This window comes from Vanellus vanellus (genome assembly GCF_965231255.1).
Source record: "Vanellus vanellus genome assembly, chromosome: 1".
NCBI lineage: Eukaryota > Metazoa > Chordata > Aves > Charadriiformes > Charadriidae > Vanellus > Vanellus vanellus.
Window position 1 is genome coordinate 42,560,553 of NC_138905.1, and position 21,649 is coordinate 42,582,201.

The 21,649-nt window shown below is 45.1% G+C and overlaps 2 protein-coding genes across 2 annotated transcripts; both read left to right on the forward strand.

Moving 5' to 3' along the window:
- Positions 1-243: 243 nt before the first annotated feature.
- LOC309671261 (glioma pathogenesis-related protein 1-like) lies at positions 244-5,892 on the forward strand (the record flags this gene model as incomplete). The annotated part of the gene is made up of 6 exons (XM_082482467.1): positions 244-423; positions 2,633-2,878; positions 3,299-3,411; positions 4,177-4,259; positions 5,552-5,578; positions 5,666-5,892. 6 exons carry the CDS (start codon positions 244-246, stop codon positions 5,890-5,892), a joined length of 876 nt encoding a protein of 291 aa, XP_082338593.1.
- Positions 5,893-8,665: 2,773 nt separating this feature from the next.
- LOC309671272 (glioma pathogenesis-related protein 1-like) lies at positions 8,666-19,288 on the forward strand. Its single transcript, XM_082482478.1, has 6 exons — positions 8,666-8,925; positions 12,766-13,011; positions 15,069-15,178; positions 17,613-17,695; positions 18,857-18,883; positions 18,967-19,288. Exons 1-6 carry the CDS (start codon positions 8,746-8,748, stop codon positions 19,116-19,118), a joined length of 798 nt encoding a protein of 265 aa, XP_082338604.1. The 5' UTR covers positions 8,666-8,745; the 3' UTR covers positions 19,119-19,288.
- Positions 19,289-21,649: the final 2,361 nt, after the last annotated feature.

Sequence of the window (21,649 nt, forward strand, 5' to 3'; positions counted from 1 at the left end):
TGCTCCTGGCTAATCTGCGTGGCAGATGCCAGTTTCACGGTTTACCCTTTGACAGCCAGCTATGATGTCAGGCTGAGCTGCACCTTATGAAGCAATTTCACTTCCTGTTACTTTGACACTTTCAAGTGCTTCCACACCCAGAGGACAACCTCTGAAGAACTGCTTGCCAGTATTATCTCCACCTAAGAGATTTTTCTTGTAAAAAATTAAGAAAAAATAAAATACTGGAAGTATTGAAGAATTATGCAAATCACATTTTTCTTTGCTGCATTGTTCTTACCGGATCTCTTCGCTTGCTGTCATGCTTATCCACAATATCCCTTGCCTGACATAGAAGATGCAAAGTTCATTGAAGACTGTGTGAGAGCTCACAACAAGTTGCGATCCAAGGTGAATCCACCAGCCAGCAATATGCTTCGCATGGTAAGGAGGCGTTCGTGATCCGTTTGAAAATTAATACAGATTGTGCTGCTGATTTAGCCCATCTTATTCTTCATTTGCCTTGTGATTTTATTTTCTGTTCTATCAGTGATTTTTGTACTATATATGTTAGTTTGTTGTGGGAAATAGAAAAGATACTAATTTTCACAGTATTGTTCAGTTTTAGTAATTTGAAGGGAATTCTTTGTTTAGGGATGGATGGCTACTCCAAACTTCAGCCAGAGGAAAGGGCTGTATTGCAAAAAAATAGCGTTCAGTTCTCAGCATTTCATTTACCTCTTTCTAAGAAAGATAGTAATCTGTTTTGTGTTAGACTGGTTTCATACAGGGAAGCTGCTTGGTATTACAAAGCTCCTGAATAGGCAATCAGCACAACAGGATTTGTTGAAAATCTATCAGCTCCCCTTGTTTCTTCCAATCTGAACATGTGTTGAAGAAAGGGGGATTTGCCATTTAGATACCCAATCTTCATTTGCTGTTGCTGGGTTTGGGGAGTAGGGATGCTAATATCTGGGGTGGAAAGCAGAACTTCCTATAAATATAAAGGGTATCGGAACAGGCCATGGATAGGTCTCAGCTTGTTTGGTGGAATAGATGAGGAAGAAGGTAGATGGATAGCCGAGGGAGGTAACACCAGTCAGTTTATGTCATTACTCTGAGCCCTTCAGCAGTGCAGCATAGCTGGAAAGGAAGTTAAATGCACAACCGCATGCACAATATGAATTATTTCTATGGCAGGAAATTCATTGTAAAGGGGTAAAATTCAGACTACTTGTGATTTTAATTTCTTGCCATTTTGAAAACCAATGTTTAATTTAAAATGCTAGAGCACATGGGTGAACTTGGCTGCTCAGGCCAAAGATCCAGCAAGCCTGGAATAAGGGCAGGACAAATATACAGAAACTTCTTGAATCAAAGGAGTTGCATTGTATTCAAAAGCTCTTGGTGGATTTTTCTTGTATCATTTTTTTTCAACCTTGAGCTCATGCAGGTTTTTATCATCCCTGGCATCACGTAGCAAAGACCTGCACAGCCTAACCACGAGTTGTGTGAAGATGTCTCCTTGCATTTGATTTGGACATGTAAATTCCTAGCTTTGTTTGATAGTCTCTGGTCTTTGTATTGGAGTAATCATTGCTTATTTACCTGCTTCACACAAGATGCCCAGCTGCCTCTGAACAAAGCTGCAGAGCACCCTCTGTTGCTTTATGAAAGCCCTCCATGCTTGAGGATGATCATCCTCCTCCAGGTTCTCTCCGCCCTTTCCAGTTCTGGCATCCCCTTCTTAAGGTGAGGTGCTGCACACAGCCTTTAACAGGACTTCTACAGTGGTGTAATTATATACCTGGTTTTATTCTCCATTCCTTCTCAGGGAATTTATAACACGTTATTTGCTTTTTAGATTACTTCTAAGCATTGATTTACAAGTGGTGATAGCCAGCTCCAAACCTGTCATTATGAACACAGAGTCAAAATTGTTTGGTTTATTTTTTCAAAACACATCCCTTAACTTACATTTGTCTGTATGGAATTTTACCTGCCATTTTACTGCCTGGTCATTTGGTGGCAGAAAATCTTTCTGCAAGTCTTGCAGACTGGTTTCTCAAATTATCATTTGTGCCACTTAGGACGGGAATGGTTCCTCCTCAGCCCGGCAGAGATGAGTGAGCCTTTTAGTTCCTTTGGCCACACACTGAGGAGGGAGAAGAGCAAAGAGGCAGAAGGGGCTGGGGGAGGGAGCAGCTGTGACTCTTCTCCTCCTCTCCATCTCGGCCAGCAGAACAGAATTCCTCTCTGGTCTAGCGATAATTGCAAAGTGCAAATCCCGGGACAGCCAACAGCTCTCAGACATAAAGTCCCTCGAGCCCCTGTAAGGCTGGGGGCTTCACCCAGTTGCCTCCTCTCAGGCCACGCAGCTTGAAGACTGCAGTCCAGCTCTAAATATTTTAACAAGTCAGATGATACCACGGGACAGTGGGTAGACACTATGTGTCCTGCAGTATCTAAGGGAGAAAGAAGAAAATAAATTTGTTGTGGGAGTAGAAATGTCAAGTCAGGGAAAGAAACTGAATGCAGGGATGAGAAGCAGGAAAAGGGGGAAAGAATCCTTACAAGTTTCTGTTTAAAAATGTTTGAATTCAGCGAGGTCACTGCAGTGCAGGTCATATTCTGTTTTCTTCCTTTTCTGCAGTCCTGGGATGCTGCTTTAGCCAAGACTGCCAAAGCGTGGGCAAAGAAGTGCAAGTTTAAGCACAATATCTACCTTAAAATGCTGGGGAAGGTGCACCCCACCTTTACTCCTGTTGGAGAAAACATCTGGACTGGCACAGCCACCATCTTCTCCGTGGATGAAGCTCTCAGTGACTGGTTTAATGAAGTCAGCAGCTATGATTTCAACACCAATAGCTGTACTGGCATGTGTGGTCACTACACCCAGGTGAGTCTTACATGCCCAGTGGTTTATAATGTAACAGTTTCACAGAAAATCCAAGCACAGGTTTGAAAGGGACCTCTTTGGAATAGGGAATTAGAGCAGGGCTTTTCACCCCCCCGGTTTATTGCTGCATGAGATCGGAAATTACTGTTCCGAGCCCCAGGGATGTCCAAGTACTATTTTCAGTAACGTTGCAAGAGGATTATCCCCTGACAATTTCATGTTTACAGGGGAGCCAGATAATAAATGCAAAAACATCTATTGATCAGTCGTTTGTCTAAGCTGCCCTTTGGGTTGTCGATGTTGCTCCTGTGTTGTCTGTTTTAAACTTCCACAAGAGCCTTCCCTTCTCCTCCCTCCCTTAATGCCGTTGCTCTTTCGGTGTTCAAACAGGTGCATTACATGTTTCCCTTTGCCCTTCAGGTCGTTTGGGCAGAGAGTTACAAAGTTGGCTGCGCGGTTCACTTCTGCAATACAGTTGAAAATTTTCCAGGGCTCTTCCGAGCAGCACATTTTGTTTGTGACTATGGGCCAGCGTAAGTTAATTATGGCATTTGGGATTATGGAGTTTTAATTTTTAAGTATCCTATAACTGACCTGGTATCAGATGCTAACAATGATGGGAGCAGTCGTAACAAACTTCAATAGAAGCTATGTCCACGTGTCACCGGTCTGAGGGAAGCTTCCCCCAGACATTAAGAGCAGAAGCTGCTGGACATAGTCGGAGCTGCAGAAAATCTCTTTGTAAAAAAGCGGGCAAGCAGATCATAGCTGAGAGCACTCACCTTAACCAAGATGGTGGAATAAAGTCTGCTTTGACTTCATCTCTGCAGAAAAAGTAGGGAAGGTGCAAGCTTTCCATTTGAGAAAGATTACATCTATCTATGGCCCTACCCAAACTTCAAACAAGCCATTTTAATTGAAGAAATGAAGAAAGTCCTCTAGTTTATCTCATACCTTGTAAATTCTGGATTTACCTCTTACAGATTTTCTTTAAAATACAGATGGGTAATGAGGGACTAGAGGCAAATTCTTGTATGCTTACACAGTATTACCTGAGAAGTCTCTTTAATTTAGATGGCAAGTCACCAGGTAGCTGCTTCCCATGCCAGTGAGAGCTTTAATCTGATCTAAAAACAATGTCAAACAATTGCAATGACCAGTTTTTGGATAAAGGGATTCCCCCCCCCTCCCCCCAATAGCTTTACATGATAAATTATTCTAACAATGTGCTGAAACCATGTATTTAAATTGCTTTTCAAACAACTGAGCTAACAAAATACTGTTTTTCTGCTTTGCAGGGGGAATTACCCAAGAAAACCATATAAAGTAGGACGACCCTGCAGTGGATGCAGTAATGAGAAGTGCACAGACAAGCTCTGTGGTAAGATCAAAGTGATAAACTTAGAAAATTGCATAGAAATAGAAGTGGCGTAATTATCCGTGGAAATACAACAGGGAGTCAATTTGCACAGAGTAAGTACATAGAGGGTCTGCAGCCCACCACACAGCAACAGTGCCAAACCCTGGTAAGGATAGTATAAGAAGGAATTAATCAGAATATTTTGCTGTTGAAGGCTCTCAGACGTAGAAGCCAGAGTTTCTGATGGAGTATCAGTTAGACTACTTTCTGCCTTTTATCTGATCAGGAAGTCATATATAAACTTTAGCACCAACCATTTTGTCTGCCTGGTTCTTTTTTCCCTAGCAGAAGTAGTATGTTTAACTTCTTCTTTCTTGCTTGTTTAGTACATCCTATCACATTTTCCAGAAAACTATAGTTGTGAAACAATAATGAGATTATACTGAAAAGCACACTTATTTCTACCTGCCGCAATTTGCTGAAGTACAGCAGTGAGAGCTTTTTTTTCCACAGCAGTTTGCAGCTGTGGACCTTTATGTCATTACACCTAGTCCCAAATTAGTCCCAAGTAGTGTTTTAAGTAGAGATTAAAGGACATGCAGCAATGTCTTAAGTTAAACATGAATTTTATACAGAGGTTTTATGGGAATGGTCTCTACTAGCCAGGCTCTAGATAGCTTCAGCTGTAGAAATAATTGAGCATTTGGTATCCTTATTTCCTTCTGTGATATCCTGGCTGACTCATCTTGAGGTCTCAGGCTGATGCATCACAGGAAAACTAGAAACGTCTCAAAGACTAGGGGGAGGGAGAGAGGGAAAAGAGCTTTTAAAAATTAAGTGCTAGATCCGACAACTCATTTTACCATATTCTTCTATAGGGCAAATCAGCAATTCCAATTGGATGCACATAGGCAATACTGCAAGTGCATCAAAGCTCTTAGTAAAGGTGTATTTGTGTGATAAATTTAGTTGTTAGGTTTGTCTGTCCGTAACTACTTAAATTTGTTTTGTGTATCAATTTTTAATAAATTACAAGTTTTGGTTTTTATTTGCTATTCCCTCCTCCCTGTGACACAAATTCTTCCTAAGGCAGCTGCTTCTTTTCTGCTTCTATTTCAATTCAATAAAAATAAGGGCCCGACGTCAGCCAGGAACGCACTCTTGTTGGCCTAATTGCCCCTTGCAGGATGTTTTAAGCACTGACTGGCATTGTCAGTGCAATCAGCGGGGCAGCAGCAATGGGTTTCCTTTTTAAATTAAGAACCACCACTGAATGCTACTCACATTTATTTCCTTTTCTTATCTCTCTACAGAAAATACAGAACGTGAGAAGCTGATAAGTACGTATCAAATTGTTCTTGATTGCTTTCCTGTAACTATGGCTGAGTCTGATGGGTCTTAATACCTGTTTCTTCACTGTTTTTCAGATTATGCCTACTGGTATCCGGACTGGGATACACAGCCACAGCCACCACGGCCCCGTCCCCCTAAGCCTCCCACACCACCGTACATCCCCCCTGCTGAGCATCCGCGTCCCTCTTGTGACCAGTACTGTATTAGTGTTTTAGTTTTAAGGCCACTGTTTTTGGTACTGAGTACTGGTGCTGTTCTTTTAGTACAACAGTGGTTTCCACACACGTTTTTTTATGAGTAATGATCAATTAAGATACTGATAGTGATCCTACCGCTGTATTACTCTCAAAGAATTGCACACATTTGCAAAAAAAACCTCGTTCATCTCTCCATTATCCATTATCCTTGTGATGTTTATCCAGCATAGAAAAAGCTGCTTTTTCACTCAAGGCAAGATATAAGTGGCTGTGCATAGAACTAGTATAATTTATTGGCAGTAGCTGTAACATGCGTCTATGTCTGCATGAGCCTCTTAGCTCTGGCTCAGGAGCAGCTTGCTGGAGGGACCACGTAGACTATATATTGCTATACATGCTAACAAGCCTCCTGGAGACCTGGAGCATCACAAAGACATGTCTGAAGTGGCACAGCAGATCCAAAAGAAGCAATAACTCATCTCCATTAACCTTCAATCCAAGACATCGCTTTCCCCAGATAATGGAAATTTACTTGTACGTATTATTTTTAAGAATAAAAACAGTAAAGCTTCTCCTTTACTCTATTTAGCCTACGTGTATCAGTCTCCATTAAAGTTTCTCTATTGTCAGTTGTACTATTCTGTTCTCCTTGCAGAGTTAAGCTTTGTCCTCCATAGCTAGAAGAATGTCAGGGAAAGTTGATAGAGCAAGGATTAAGATGGAGTGTCAATGGGGAGAGCTTAATTTTAGTATGTGAGATGGTGACAGATTCTGAAATGCAGAGTAGATGACAGCTGTCCTGAGCTTGCAGGGAGAGAAAGGTGGGGGAGGAGGGAAGCAGGCAGAAAAACAGGAGAGGGAAGATGAAATGGGCCTGGGACAGATTCTGATTTGGAAATGGAAGTTCTCAGCCTCATTAAAAAAGCCCAAACTGTTGGTGGATTTAGTTTGGCTTGAGACACATTTAGTCCTGACCCCTACTGTTCCTGTATACATTTGTCAGTAAGAGAAACAAACCCGTCTTTCAAGCTAAGAGATACTGGCTGATATTAGCAATATATAACTGTGCTATCAATAATTAAAGCTGTTTCTCCTCCTTTATATTAGTCCTAATGTTTTGAGAACATTCTGACTCAAATTCTGAGCCACACCGCACCTCTGAAGGAGCATGGCATCCCACAGAATAAAAATGAGCCCCAAATGTTTGGCCTCTTGTCATATGCTGCAAAATGTCACCATGTAAGAAGATACATATTTAATTTCACAATTGTCCATTCTTGTCTGCTGCCATCTTTCGTATCTAGCAACAGCAAGTAGGCGGGGGGCAAGTGGTTAGGAATGGGACACAGGTGGGACAGCTGACCCGAATTGACCAAAGGGATATTCTGTAACATATAACATCATGTTCAGAAAAAAAAAAAAAAAGAAAAAAAAAGGGGTAGAAGAAGAAAGGTGGGGAGTTGGCTTCCAGGGTGGCCATTGCTCAGAGACTGACTGAGCATCAGTCTGCCATTAGGGGTGGAGAGTGATTGCCTTTGCATCACTTGAGGTTTTTGGTTGGTTGTTGTCCCCCTTTACACACATATTAAGCTGTCTTTATCCTGACCCATGAGATTTTCCACTTTTCTTCTTCGTGTTTCCTCTCCCGGTTCTGCTGGGGAAGGGGCAGTGAGCGAGCAGCTGTGTGGGTGCTCGGCTGCTGACAGGGGTCAGCCCACATTATTCTGGTCTAAGAAGTGGTTCACAGGGTTGTTGTGAGCACAGTGTTTCTCATCCATGATTCCCTCAGAAGGCCTTTTTACCTGTAAGGAGTCTCCCCATGAACAGCTGGAGGTGTTCGACCCATAGGACCTAATGTGTGCTGGTGGGGCTGCTGTTACAAGCTCACAGTGTGACCCCGCATCACAAACCTTAATGTGGCCTTGCCACCAGTTCCAACACCTACACGACTGCATGCACAAAATTGATAACTGGGACCTACGCCCAGGTGTTCAAAGGAGGCAGAATCCTAAAACGAATCCTGGAGTGGGAAGAAACCCAACCTCATTCCCACAGAGATGTCCAGGTTGAGACTGTGGGAAAGTGCCTGAGCTTGATGGACAAGTGATAGTTAAGGGCAGTGTGAGGAAGAGGGTGGTGATGGTGGTGGGTCTGAGCAGGGAACGTTGGGCACCTGAGGAAACGTGCATGGGACATCAGCTCCCAGCTCCTGGCTGTGAAACCCAGTGTGGGCGCTGGGCACCCGGCACGAGACAGCACCAACCTTCACAGTCCCCAACTCTGCTGGGGGCTTGCGTTGCGAGGAATGAATTATGAATTGCTAAAGCCTGGGAGGAGAAATTGATAGCAACACATAGCACAAGGGTGTGATCACAGGAGGAACCCATCAATAACTGCCGCTTATTTAAATCGCAGTTCTCAGCCAAACTAACCCATTCAATAACTCAATGTACAACCAAAGAGATTGTTCATACTGTAGTAAAAGTCATGGTTCAAATCAGTAGTTATTTCTTGCGGCATTCTGGCTCAGAGTAACAGCCTTAACAGCAATGCTATTTTCATGAAAAGCAGAAAATTTAACCAAAACTTTACTGCAAGCCATAGTGATTGCTATGGATGGGATGGTGGGGGCCAAAGAAACAAAAACAAAGAAGCCCAAAGGACAGGAGGGAAGAAGCTTGCCCACCACAGTTAGAGAAAGAAAGAAAGAAAGAAAAAGGAGAGAGACAAAACTGCCACGGCTCTGATGTGAACTTGTAGCTCAATTTCCTTATTCTCGTAGCAACGCTCCTGAAATATGACTCATTTCCTGTGACCAATGCCATACTCAATTACCATGGCTAAGATAAGTCCTGCCCACAAGCCTTCCAAGCAAAACGCTGCTGGTGGAGCTAAAACCACCTCGGTACAGCTGAAACGCTCTGCTCTTAAAGCTGGAAGACCAGAGGCTGAGAATCATGACAAGCAGATTTTCTGCTTGTGTGCTGGCTTTACTGCACTTCTGTCCTTCCTCTGACTCCTACGAACCACCGACATTGTCTGATGTTGGAGATCCAAAGTTTATCGAGGAATGTGTGCAAACCCATAACAGATACCGGTCTGGAGTGAATCCACCAGCCAGCAACATGCTCTACATGGTAAGGGGATCTTCATGACTTACATGCAAGTGTGTAGGGTTGTGATGGTGTTTATGATTCTCAAAGATAGGTTTTGTGATCAAATGCAAAAAAAAAAAAAAAGAAAAAAGGAACTGCCCAACGTCCTGGGGTCATAAGAGCTACTTCTTTTTAAAGCAGAGAAAAAGGCTGTGATTATCAGTTGCTTTATACGATCGGGTACGTGTCTAGTTTTGCGTGGCTGAATTTCCTGATTTGAAACCCAAGATTTCAACCCTCAACCTAATGCTGTCGTTTTGTGCTGTGAAAAGCCTCCTCGCTCCGAGGCACCGCAGCTCAACAGCCCGGGCTGTAATTTATGTGCAGACCTAAGCACAACCTTTCCTACTTGGAGTCAGCAAGTGCAGAGACCGTTGCCAAACGACGTAGGAGACCTTTCTCTAAGCTTTCTTTGGGAGGCTCTCACGGGCTGGGCCAAGAGAGCAGCTGTTCCTAGGTGCGGGGGGCTGCAGGGGAAGCCAAAAAGCAACAAGTGCAGCAGGAGCCAGCGCTGGAGGGATCAGGTCCTGCGCTGCTGTGCCCCCCCCGCCTTCTCCCTGGCCACATCAGGGGGCAATACGTGCAGCCACCGTGCAAAAGGCAGCCTGTCATGATTCCAAATATACCCCAAAGTGGCCGTGTCTCCTTTCAGGTGGCTCGTGACGCTCGTCTCTCTGCTGGGTGGCACATGGAAAACCCAGCAAGGAGGAAGCTGTAAATGCGTGCACAAATATGGGCTTATGGCTGAGAAGCTCATCTCTGATTTGTGAGATGCTCAGTTCCGGTAGCTTGAGAGCTGTCTCTTGCAACATCCATCACCTTTCGTGCTTTGACTGGGTAGTACTTGAGATACCGTGTTTCTTCTTGGGATAATCTCCACAGATCTCCCAGATGGACCAGAGCGGTTGTCCTAATTCTGATCTCTGCTCCTCTTTCTTACTATCTCACACGGTCACCACCAGAAGAGGACATAACACCCCATCTGAAGTTCAAAAAAAAAAAGTTCATTTCCCATTTCTGGTTGTCAAACACTAAAAAAAGCAAGCTCGAGTTGCAAGCCTGACAGGAACCGATTTAGTTTCCCTTCTAGATGTGTCTTTTACTGCAGCTTTCTTAGTGGGGCACCCTGAACTTCCAGTACGTATTGCTCCAAACTCTGTTTTCTAGATTGCTTTACTGGCCCTACACTAACAAAATCTTGCCATGATGTATTAAAAGAGCAGTATTCATCTTTTCAAATTGTGCCTAAATTTTCCTTTTGAAAAATTAAAGAACTGAAATCTGAAAAAAAAAAAAAAAACCAGCTTAAGAAACAAACATAGATTATCACAAATAAAACAAGTTGCACAGTAAGTTTCTTTTAAAGCACTGCAAAAACCCTAAAGTATGACCTCTCCCAGGAATAATTTAATGTGGAGAAAGCAGTACAATACATGATAAAATCTATTATGAAAGTAGAATCATAGAAAGTAAAAGCATTGGAATTGAAAACAGTGTATTTCTTCATTTTTTAGTGGTGTTTAGCACTTCAAAAATGAGGAAAAGAAGATGACTTCTTTATTTCATAGGGAACTTCTGTTTGTTGTAGATAACTGTCCACCAAGATATATAAAAAAGAAGACTATGAACTCAGCACATTTCCACATCTTGGAAAAAATAGTTTTTAAAAGAAAATGCAAGACAGAAACTCCTTTAACTGCAACTAAGAAAGCCCAACCATCTATATTTGTAATATGTTTATTATAAAATGAGAATGCTGATCTACCATTTTCTAACCTGACAAATACGACCCCTTTCCCATTCACCCAAAGCATTGCTTAGATCTGTTCCAAGGCTTTTCAAAAACCAGCAGAAAGACTCTCACCAGCTTCTTCAGGGACTCACAACAGTCTCCTTTGACTTACTGCTGCCTCACATCACTTTTCACCAATCATATGATCAGTTTTCCCTCTCTACATCACCGAGCAACTCATCTGAGTTATAAAACCAAAACTGAGAAATAGTTCATGGGGGGAAAAAGACTGTAATTATCATTTTCTCAAACAGCAATGATAACCGTATGCAAACCTCCCTGTCCTCTGCATTTTCCCCCATGCAGTTTAGTCCAACCTCTTTGCATAAATGCAGTTTCATAAGCAAATAAGAAGTATAACTATAGTTAAACTAAAGGTCATTCTGAACTATGAATTCCTCCACATTGCTTTTTCAACCGTCGGCCAGTTTAAGCATTCACACAAAAAAAGGGAAGTACATTTAAACTTATTAATTTATCTTTAAACCTATTTTATGTCTACCTTTATGGAAACTTAGACTTAATACTATTATAGGATGAAGAAGAAAAGAGATGGACGAACTCTTAAAAAGCAGAATGGGAAAAACAAGATCGTGAAAACTAAGGTGCGTCGACCAACTGTCATACCTCTTTCAGCATGGTCTTCTCCTTGTGACCTCAGAGCATTGCCAAGATGTAAACCGCAGCCTCTGTCTTAACTTGCAGTAATGCTGGGACTGGAGGATAACTTCTGTACAATGACCCATATTGTTCATTGCCCTTAAAAGTTATCGTCTGAGGAAATATCAACTGCTCACTTGAAAGAAGACCCCCAGCCCCAAGTTTACCTTTAACATTCAATACACTGAGCAATACACTGAGGCAAATTATTTATGTGGTAGTTCTGTGGGAGAACACATGCCCACACAAATGTTAGTCATGGGAAGAAATGGAAGGTTATGGAATATTTTCAAATCTCTGTCGATGTATTTCGGTATGATCTTGCAATTTTTAAGTACTTATTGGTAGAGCAAACAATGCACATATTATTTCAGACTTATCTATGGTATAAAAAATTATATTATGTAAAATATAGCCATAAAATCTAACAACCACCTTTTCCTTAGCCACTGTTACTGGTCCCTTCAAAACAATTTCTCTAGTGATTCCACTGTTTGCAGAAGCAACCGAGATATTTTAATCCATATAGAAAATACAAATAAAAAAACTGTATTTTTTAAAAAGGTCCAATCCAAATAGTTCAGCAGTGCTGAACAACTTCATTTAAATGACAAAGTGTAACTCGAAGTACAGGCGTACACTCATGGCACTGCATTTTCCAGGAGGTACAATACTGCATTTGCTCAATCAAGTTGTGTGCACAAGAAAACCCAACAAAACCAGACACCACCTCCAGTGCAAACAAAAGACATTTATATAACTCAATTGCTTAAATAACCACTTTCTGTAGGACTGAATAGCAAGTGAATGAGTGATTCCACAAATATGAATTCAGCGCTAACACTTGAAGCCACCGAACACAGAGATGCAAACCAAGGGGATGAGTTTAAACTGTCCCCAAAATCTCAGCATGCTTGTGAGCTGACCTGCAAGGTGGCCTTAATGCATGAGGCTGCACGAGACTCCAGTCTGATTGGTATGCTAAGCATAACCCCCCAATCTCCGGATTTCCTGTAAATTCACTGTGTACATTAAATTGATGTTCTCTCATGGCCAGCACAGCCTGGAAGTGCACACTGCGCCCCAAACACCGCATTTGCCTGATGTACAGCTCTTGGTGTCCAACAAACCAGTCAGTCGAGATCACCCACCACCCCATAAACTTCCTCAAGTGTAATGACTGCCTAAGTTCAAATCAGAAATGAACCTACACGACAATTTACCATGTAGCTTTGTACATCTCAGCAGAAGTAAAAAGCAAATGAACCTGAAGCACATATGCTACTGAGACCCATCTTCTCCTCAAAGTTGCTCTGAACTACTGCATTGCTGAGATCCCAAAGTGATTTTTAGTTGTCTTTATTTTGCAGAGTTGGGATCCAGATTTGGCAACGACCGCGAAAGCTTGGGCAAAGAAATGCCTGTTTCAACATAATACATACCTCAAAGATCCAGGGCAGGCTCACCCCAAATTTACCCCTGTTGGAGAAAACCTCTGGACTGGCTCCGTTTCTATTTTTACTGTGCAAAGAGCCATCACCACATGGTACAACGAGGTCAGCAACTACAATTATGCCACCAATAAGTGCACAGGAGTATGCGGCCACTATACACAGGTAGGCATTGCATTTCTCCATCTAAAAGATGAACTAGTGTTGCCATTTTGACACAGAAACTCCAGATTTCTGTTGAAGATTCAATGAACTGTTTTCCAGGTGCTGTAGTCTTATTTTATGTCTGTGTGCACTAGATGTTCTCTTGTCCCCATTTTAGGGAGGAAAAGAGCCGCTGTATTATTATTTTAAATATGCCGGTTGTATTTTGTTTCCAGGAAGAAAACAGGGCAGCCGTCAAGCAGTCAAATTTAGCCAAGCGGTGGCCAAAAACCAGGCAATGACAATGGCTGTGGGCTGCAGCGTGTGGTGGGATGTGGTCCCAGCTCTGGCAGGCAGCATCCGCACGCCAAGGGCTGGGGAAATACCGGCACATGAAGAGATGTCTGCAGATCTGCAAGCATCACGTGCACATTTTTTCCCAACCATAATTCCAAAAGAAAGAGGGCAAAGTGAGGGAGAGGAGTGCCACTGCCACTCGCAACCCCACAATTGCCAACCACAGCTATGGGAGAGCAGGACGGCTTCCAACAGTGGCTCTGTAGGGATTAGATTTTGACCTGAAGCTATTTCATATTTTCTGCGGAGATACACGTAGGCATTTAGGACTTGTAAAGACGAGCTGAAGCTGGTGGGGTGTCTGAACGACACGTGCAGGTACTTGTCTGCAGAGAAGATGTTCAGATGCAGGATCCGTGGGAGGTGACAGCGTGTTGCTTTTGACCTTGCTCACAAGGACACGGCAAGAGTCGGCATCTGGAAACTGCAGTGAAACGCACCTTACCTGCCACTAAGGCACAGCGCTGTCTACCACATTGTTTGCAGAGGAGCAGCCCAGGCCATTGCATGAGGGAGAACGAGAAAATAAGATTATTCTCACTTGGAGTCAGCAGTGACAGTGACTGTAGGTAGAAGCTGTGTGCCTGCCAGATTTGGGACGCATCCTCAGGTCTGCACCTTCAGGGAACCCCTGGTTCCTCTCCCTCCTTCCCAGCTGTGGAGCAGAGGTCTCCCCCGGGTACAATTACTGCAGTTACCACAACCACATACCCAGCGATGCTTCAGCCAGTGGCTGCCTGGGATGGGGAAGGTCCTGTGATTCGGTCCTTCACCATCCTCGGGGATGCAGCTGTCTCTGGCTGGCGCTGGGAGCTGCCTCGGCTCTGCCGCTGCACTGAGAACACCCTCAGGAACCTGAGGGTTGTCCCCTCTTCCCAGAGCTGGCACCAAACAGGCACAAACAGAAAGGGCCAGGTCTCCCCTTCGAGTCGGTGGAGGGGCGAGTGTGGTTCTCCGTCTCCTGTGCTGTCAGGTTCTCTCTACATCTCTCACTTAGTCATCGCTGCTGCTGTATCGCCCTCAGGTGCCGCTGTGCCCTCGTCTCCCCTCTGCTTCTGTCACGGGGTTTATTTTTCCAGGACTGCAGCATCTGGCTGCACTGTAATCTTTGAGGTAGATATAAGATGCTGGATCGAACTGAATGGCTTCTGGTAGACAGAAGATCACTAGATGATGTAATGCCCTCATCTCTACATTATCTTAGTCATGGCCACGATGCTGAAAGGCAGGACTGCAGCCCAGACATGCTCCTTCTTCCTCCTCCTCCCATAACACCAGTGCCTTCCAGCAATTTGCCTATACGTCCCCACTGGATTTAGTACAGGGACAATCAGTCCTCGTAGGAGCTGTAGCCTTTTCTGCACAGATTGGATCAGCTCTCCCCCATCAAGAAAGACAGAAAGCTAATGGATTACCTTGAAGCAAAGGAGATGAACTTCACCTTCTCCTTTGCAAGAAAGGAAAACTACCTGTTACAGCCAGTTATTCTTTCTTTGAGGGTTGTTTTAACAAATATCTGGTAAATTGGGCAAAACAATCAGGTGTTTTTCAGAACAAGCTATGATTTCGAGATCCATCACTGCTGCTTTCCCCCAGGAAGCCTGCCCAAGGAGTGCTCCTCAGCCAATTTGTCATGAAACAGAGGAGGGCAGGTCTTCTCTGTAACACTTCAGATGCTGAAGCAAAGCTTTTGTCACCACTGTACCTGTCTCTCTTTGCAGATCGTTTGGGCTACAAGCTACAAGGTTGGCTGTGCTGTCCACTTCTGTCCCAGGGTGGCTTACTCCCATGTAACCAACGCAGCACACTTCGTCTGCAACTACGGGCCGGCGTAAGGTTTTTCACTACAAATGTGACAATGCCATGTTGGAGCCCACAACATAGCAAAAACATGGACCTGCTGGAGCAGGTCCAGAGGAGGGCCACAAAGATGATCAGAGGGCTGGAGCACCTCTCCTATGAGGAGAGGCTGAAAGAGTTGAGGCTGTTCAGCCTGGAGAAGAGAAGGCTCCAGGGAGACCTTATTGCGGCCTTTCAGTACCTAAAGGGGGCCTACAGGAGAGCTGGGGAAGGACTTTTTACTAGGGCATGTAGCGATAGGACGAGGGGGAATGGCTTCAAAGTGGAAGAGGGTAGATTTAGATTAGAAATTAGGAAGAACTTTTTCACTCTGAGGGTGGTGAGACACTGGAACAGGTTGCCCAGGGAAGTTGTGGATGCCCCATCCCTGGAGGTGTTCAAGGCCAGGCTGGATGGGGTTTTGAGCAACCTGGTCTAGTGGGAGGTGTCCCTGCCCATGTCAGGGGGGTGGGAACTAGATGATCTTCAAGGTCCCTTCCAACCTAAACCATTCTATGAAATATTTCACAGGGTTTGGGTCCTAACCCTTTCCTCCCACAACGTGCAACTTTATTAGATCATCTATTCACGTGTTTTGTGGGAGGAAATGGCCCCCAAAATAGAGAAAGAAGTACACCTCTGTCCAACCTGATTTTTTTTTTGCTATATTATGGGTACGTATTGTAGCAAAAAAGCAGTGGCACAGGCAGAAAGGGCAAAATATAAGATGCTGACATGAAAAAAATGAAGCAATCATTTGAAAATTAATCCCTTCCTCCTGAATGCCAAGATGGCACCAGACAGTTGCCAAGGTGCAAGCCCGAAGTCTGAAAAGATTTCCACACATGCCTGCAGAATTAAGCCTCTAGGTCAATGGTTTGGATAAATATTGAAGTGTGCAATGCTTGCAGCTGCAGCCTGAGGGCTCCTTGTGAGGCTGGGGTTGCTCAAGGAAAAATTTTATCCAGGGATCCTTCATATGCATAGTCAGTAGGATACCCAGCTAGGATTGATGTTTTTTACCCTTCTCCAGCTAATTAATGCCACCACAGCCTCAATACAGCTTTAAAAGCTTTATATGCATACCACATTGGGCCAAGGTCAGGCCAGCCCATGAACTCGAGCAAGTTTGGCATTCCTGTTGCCTGTGCTTCATCCTTGGAAGAACACGTACCCCTGACCAGATACCTTGAAATGACACAGCTGCTGCTGTGCCAAAGCAACACAACTGCTCTCCCCAGAAGCCCCACACCCAAAGGGGCTGGGCAACCATTGCCTCTGCCGGTTCTTGAGCCAAAAGCCACTGATCACCCAGGGCAGCTTCTCCTTTCCCTTCTCGGCACTCGCTATGCGCCCCACCACGCTAGATGGTGCAGAAACCCTGTGCACAGGCCAGCAGGTCCCCAGCCCTGCCAGGAGGTGCTCTCTGCCCCTCGAGCCTCACGCCTGGATCTCCCAAAGGCATGAGCCAAGCCTTCCTCCTTCTGCCCCTTAGCCAATATCTGTGTCGTGCAGAGGACTGAAATCACGCTGGATTGCTTGCCCTGCGTCAGCAGGGATCCCACGGGCAAGCAGAAGGGTGCCCTCACCCTCCACAGCACCCAGCGGAGCAGCCCTCCGCCAAGGGCCAATGCAAGATGCACGCACAATTTCAATTCGTAAAGTGAATAGACTCCAAAGGATTTTCTCCAGCTTAGAGCAAGCAATGAAAGCCTCACCTTGCTGAAAGTAATGAGGTTTTACCACCAAGTTTGGCGCTGCTGAGACTCTTCGCATATAAAATCTCTCTCAGTGTGTTTATGGGCAGTTTGAGGCACGCTGTAAATCCTGCTTTGGCCACGCTCCAAGCAAAGCGAAGCACTGAGCTGCGCTTGGTGCAGTATCAGAGATGGGCAGGTTCGATATGGAGATATCGAGCCGAGAGCCTGGGCAGAGGTAGCTGCTGCCGCTCCCGCGGCTGGCAGAAGGAGGGAGCAGGGGGACATGCACATCGCTCCTAAAATATTTACCAACAAATGGATGAAATCACTAGCTATGGGAGATTCTCCAGCACCAGAGATTCCTCTTCAAGGTTGAATATGCACGTCCAGACAGAGTAACTGAATCTACTTTTGCTCCCAGAGCTAGAGCCAGCTTTGAGAGCCCCCAGTCTCCACAGGCACAAATTATCCAGTGTTGTTGAGACTATTTTAATTCCCAGGTTTGCAGTACCGCTGTCTCCGGGTTCCTCAACAGGTGCCCCATTACACTTAACCTCTTCTGCTTCACTGCATGTCTCCGACATAGGGCACTCAGACAGGGACTGTCCAAAAACCATCTCCCTGTCAACATAAGGGAAGCAAAACCCAGGTTAAAAACTGATTAGCTGTAGGTATTACCATTCTCCTCCCAAGGGCAGTTTGAAAGCAGTGTTATTTTCTTTCCAGTGGGAATTACCCAAGGCGCCCATACAAGACGGGAGCAGCGTGCAGCGACTGCAACGGCGAGCAGTGTGCTGCCCAGCTGTGTCGTAAGTAGAAGACAACCAGCACTCCTCCCCAAGCACACGTAGAAAGGGAAAGAGCACACAAAAGATCCTGGCAGGAGGCAGGCACAGCGCTCTCCTGTTCCTAAATATAGTCTGAAAAACTGCAGTCAGAAGCCAAGTGTGCAGTGAGGCACAAAGAGAGGGGAGGAGGGTGGAAAGAGCCTGTTTTCTACCCCAGGGGAGTGATGGGGTGGGGTTTGCTCTTCAGGTGCTGGAGGGTATGATATAGGAGATATAGTGGCTGTAGTTCAAGGTGGTATTATCCCTGCCCGGAGTTACTGCGTGTAGAAATGGGAAGCACAGAAGGGGATACACATCCACTCCTGGGGGCTCCAGGTTATTAACTGGTGCACAAGCTGCGGCTTGAGCCAGTGCAGGTCCAAGCCAGCCCGGGTCCACGCCAGCCTTGCCCCTGCTGTGCTGCTGCGGGAGGGGAGAGCTGCCACGACACTGCCAAAGCTGCCTGCTCCAGTGAACATCAGCCAGGCCATCTGCTTTCCCCTATGCACGGGGAGAGAGCCAGGCTGACATGTGAGAGCCCTTCATGGGGACACGGTGCTTAGCCTGCACCCCTGACAGCCCCCCTGATTCTCCTGCACTTGGCTGGATGGGGACAGGAGGGGAGGAGACCTTCTGCAATAAGGACAAGGCACTGTGCTGTGGACACCTGCCCAGGAGGAACTGAGGTACAGTCACATTTTTCCCTAGCGAACATTTGACCCTGGGCGAACTGACGGAGTGGGAAGCTGATGTTAAAACACCAGTGCTGCAGGAATGAGAGGGAGTCCCTGATGCATGGGACTGTTTAATATTAGCTACAAGTTGAGGATCTTAAATGTAAAGCACTGGGCAAAAGCCAAAGTGATCTTGGGAAGCATGCACAGGGGAATGAGTCCTCTCCATGCCAGCCACTGGTGGGAGAAGCCAACAAGGTGTGATCAAGTGCTCCTCAGCAAAGCCTGAGGGGTCACTGCAGGGCTCTCCCAAAGTCAACAGGTCTTTGCTTCTTCCTGGAAAGAAGTGCAGCTGCCATAGCTGCATTTGTGAGCCTGTCGTGAGGCTCACACTTCATTCCTTTTTGCTTAGACTCAAATTGTTTATAATGTGTAAGTCTGCTTACAGTCACTTCTTTTCTCTCTCCAGAAAATGCAGAGCGTGACAAAGTCATCAGTAAGTACCACCAGAATTACTGCTTCCATTTGTTGCCCTTGGTGCAGTTATGCTTGAAAACAAGTAACTTGTTTTGTTCGTAGGTGATTCCAAGTGGCGTCCAGACTGGGACAGACCTGCATGTGACGAGTACTGCATCACCGTTATTGCTTTAAGGCCATTACTCCTTATACTGACAATTCTGGCCACCTGGCTCCTACCAAAATACTGGTCTATAACACCTGCCACTGAGTGACACACATACAGAAGACCACGAGAGCGCTTAGGTCAACTCATCCCTTCCCTGCACAGAAGTTAACTGACAGAACAAAGATCGGTAGAGACATTTTTTGCATTCACAGGTGATTTAGAAGTACAGCAATACCATCTTCATTGCAGGCAGCAGCTAGGAGAGCTGATAAGCAGCCTTCTCGTTGAGCAGAACCAGTAAACGGTTTTAAATTACCCATGTATTTTTTTAAATTGCAGTGAGTGGGATCCGGTGGGTGAGGCAGCATGCTGCCCACGCAGTGCACTGAGGCGCAGGCAGCTGCCTGCCATGCTTGCTCCCGAAGGGCTCCCAGCAGCCTGGCCCCAGGCAGAGCGCACACTTCTCTGGTTCCTATCGCGCTCTTTCCTTGGACACTCCTCCAGCAAGACACAGAGTAGCCTGGAGACGTTTTTCATTTAACATGATATTTTTTCTAACAATTTTTGGACCCCTCTGAGCTCTGGGATTTGCATCCTGTGGCAGGCAGCATGCTTCCCAGTCGCGCAGTACACTGGGGCCACTGGTACTTCTCTTTGCTTAGAATTTGGTTTTAAACATGCTTCATCTATGCCAAAATACAGTTTCACCTGTGTTTACAGATGGTTATGTATCACTGCAATGTTTCCTGTTTGTTTGTTTTTCTCATTTTTTTTTCTGAGCATGCAGTTTTTGACTGCTGTTTCAAACAATAAACCATTATTTCCTGCTTCCCATGTATGGCAATTGCGTATTTGCAACATGATCTAAAGCTTAACTGCTGGTGCATAAAAACCTTCCACATTAGCTCCAACCTGTACAATGCTGAGAAACACAATGCTGGGAAAGATGGCATAAACCTCCAAATAAAATCATGCTGCGCCCGTAGTTATGTCTTTGGTTCAACAGCTGCCAAGGGATGAGTCTCCTGCAACCCGCACATCTGGAGCAGGCAGAAAGCAGTGGGGACAGCTGCTGTGTTCAGCTGGGCATGTCCTCTACCAACTGCCATCGCTCAGCTGGAGTGGAGGCTGGAAGGAGCAAAGCTGCACAAGCTCGCAGCTGGACCGTAGCAACCCTTATCTAGTATCTATTTGGAGGAGGGTTTAGATGCCTCTGCACCATGGCCCTCTGCAGGGCACAGGACACACACTGCTGTAAAGGAGGCTGGGAAGTTCCCCTCAGCACGTGGTTTCTGGGGTACTGCCCTGGCAGTACCTGTCAGTGTTTCTGCATACCCACTCCCGACCCCACTGCTGGGGTCGATCTTAACTGAAAACACTGGAACTGGAGCCCAAAGTTTCTCATGTTTTTCTTGCTGGTAATTAACTGCTTGCACTCAAATAATCTCAGCATCACAGCCTGAATAAATCATTTTTCAAAATGCAAACATGGTTGGGGACAAAATTGCAAGCTTTGCCCTTGATGTATCTTTACACTTAAGTTTGTTGGCTGCCAGAGCCCCCGTCGCCAAGACATCACGCACACAGACAGATGAGCAGTTTCTTTTCCATGCTCCAGTGACCAGGGTCCCAGTACCCATGCTGGCCCACTTTTCAGAGAGCCAAGCTTGGTTCTGTCTTCCAGACTGGGCAGATTAGGGTGTTTTCAATAAAAAAAATCTCCATTGCAAAAGCAAGGCCATGGGTCTATCTGTTAAAAAGAGCAGCTGTTTTCCTCCCCACTTTTCTGTTTGCCATTCTTTTATGTGAGACCCAAGCCTCAAGCTCCATGTACCACAAAGTCCCATCTGAAAATGGGATGGCAAGCAGCACATGGGCAGTGGGACTTACTCTGTGTAGGCTCTCTTGTGCAGGGCGCCCACCCCAGCACAGAGCCAGGCACGGTGTCTGCCCCACTGAAGCCAGGTGCAGTTAGATCCTAGTGCTGCAGAGAAATGTAGGAGAGGGAAGAGCATACACTGCTGCATCCAGGGAGCAAAAATGAGCTCAGCAAGAATTCTCCCCTGCTTAGTTTAATCTACGCTTGGTCTCCAGGAGAGTAAATAGAACGAACACAGAGCCCTTAAAGTTCAAAACATTCACAGCACTGTCATTGAACTATATACTTCAGCAGCTCTACGGAAACACCACAGAAAAAGCTTTGTTAAAAAAACCTGTAAATCACTGGGGCTTAGGGGAAAAAAAACCCTAAACTTTACAACATGGTATCTTTCAAACAAAAAAGCCTGAAAGTCAAGATGTCAAAGCTAAACAAGTACGGCATCTCATTTTAAGGACATCCAAAAATCTAGATATTTAACTCTGGATGATAAACCACTTTGAGTTGTCCGCATTCATCTTAGGGCATATGCCCATGAATTCCGTACGATAAATGCAAAACACTGATATATAATACAGCCTCCAGGTACTTTTTCCCAAGTCTGTAAACTCTAAAATCAGTTTAAGGAGACAATTTGCAATAGTTTAAGCTGTTCCAAAAATACCATAAACAATTTTTCACCCTTCCAGATCCACTTTGTTTTCTATTATTTACTTTTTATACAAGTGTTGGAATTGTATAGCCATATTCTCTGAGAA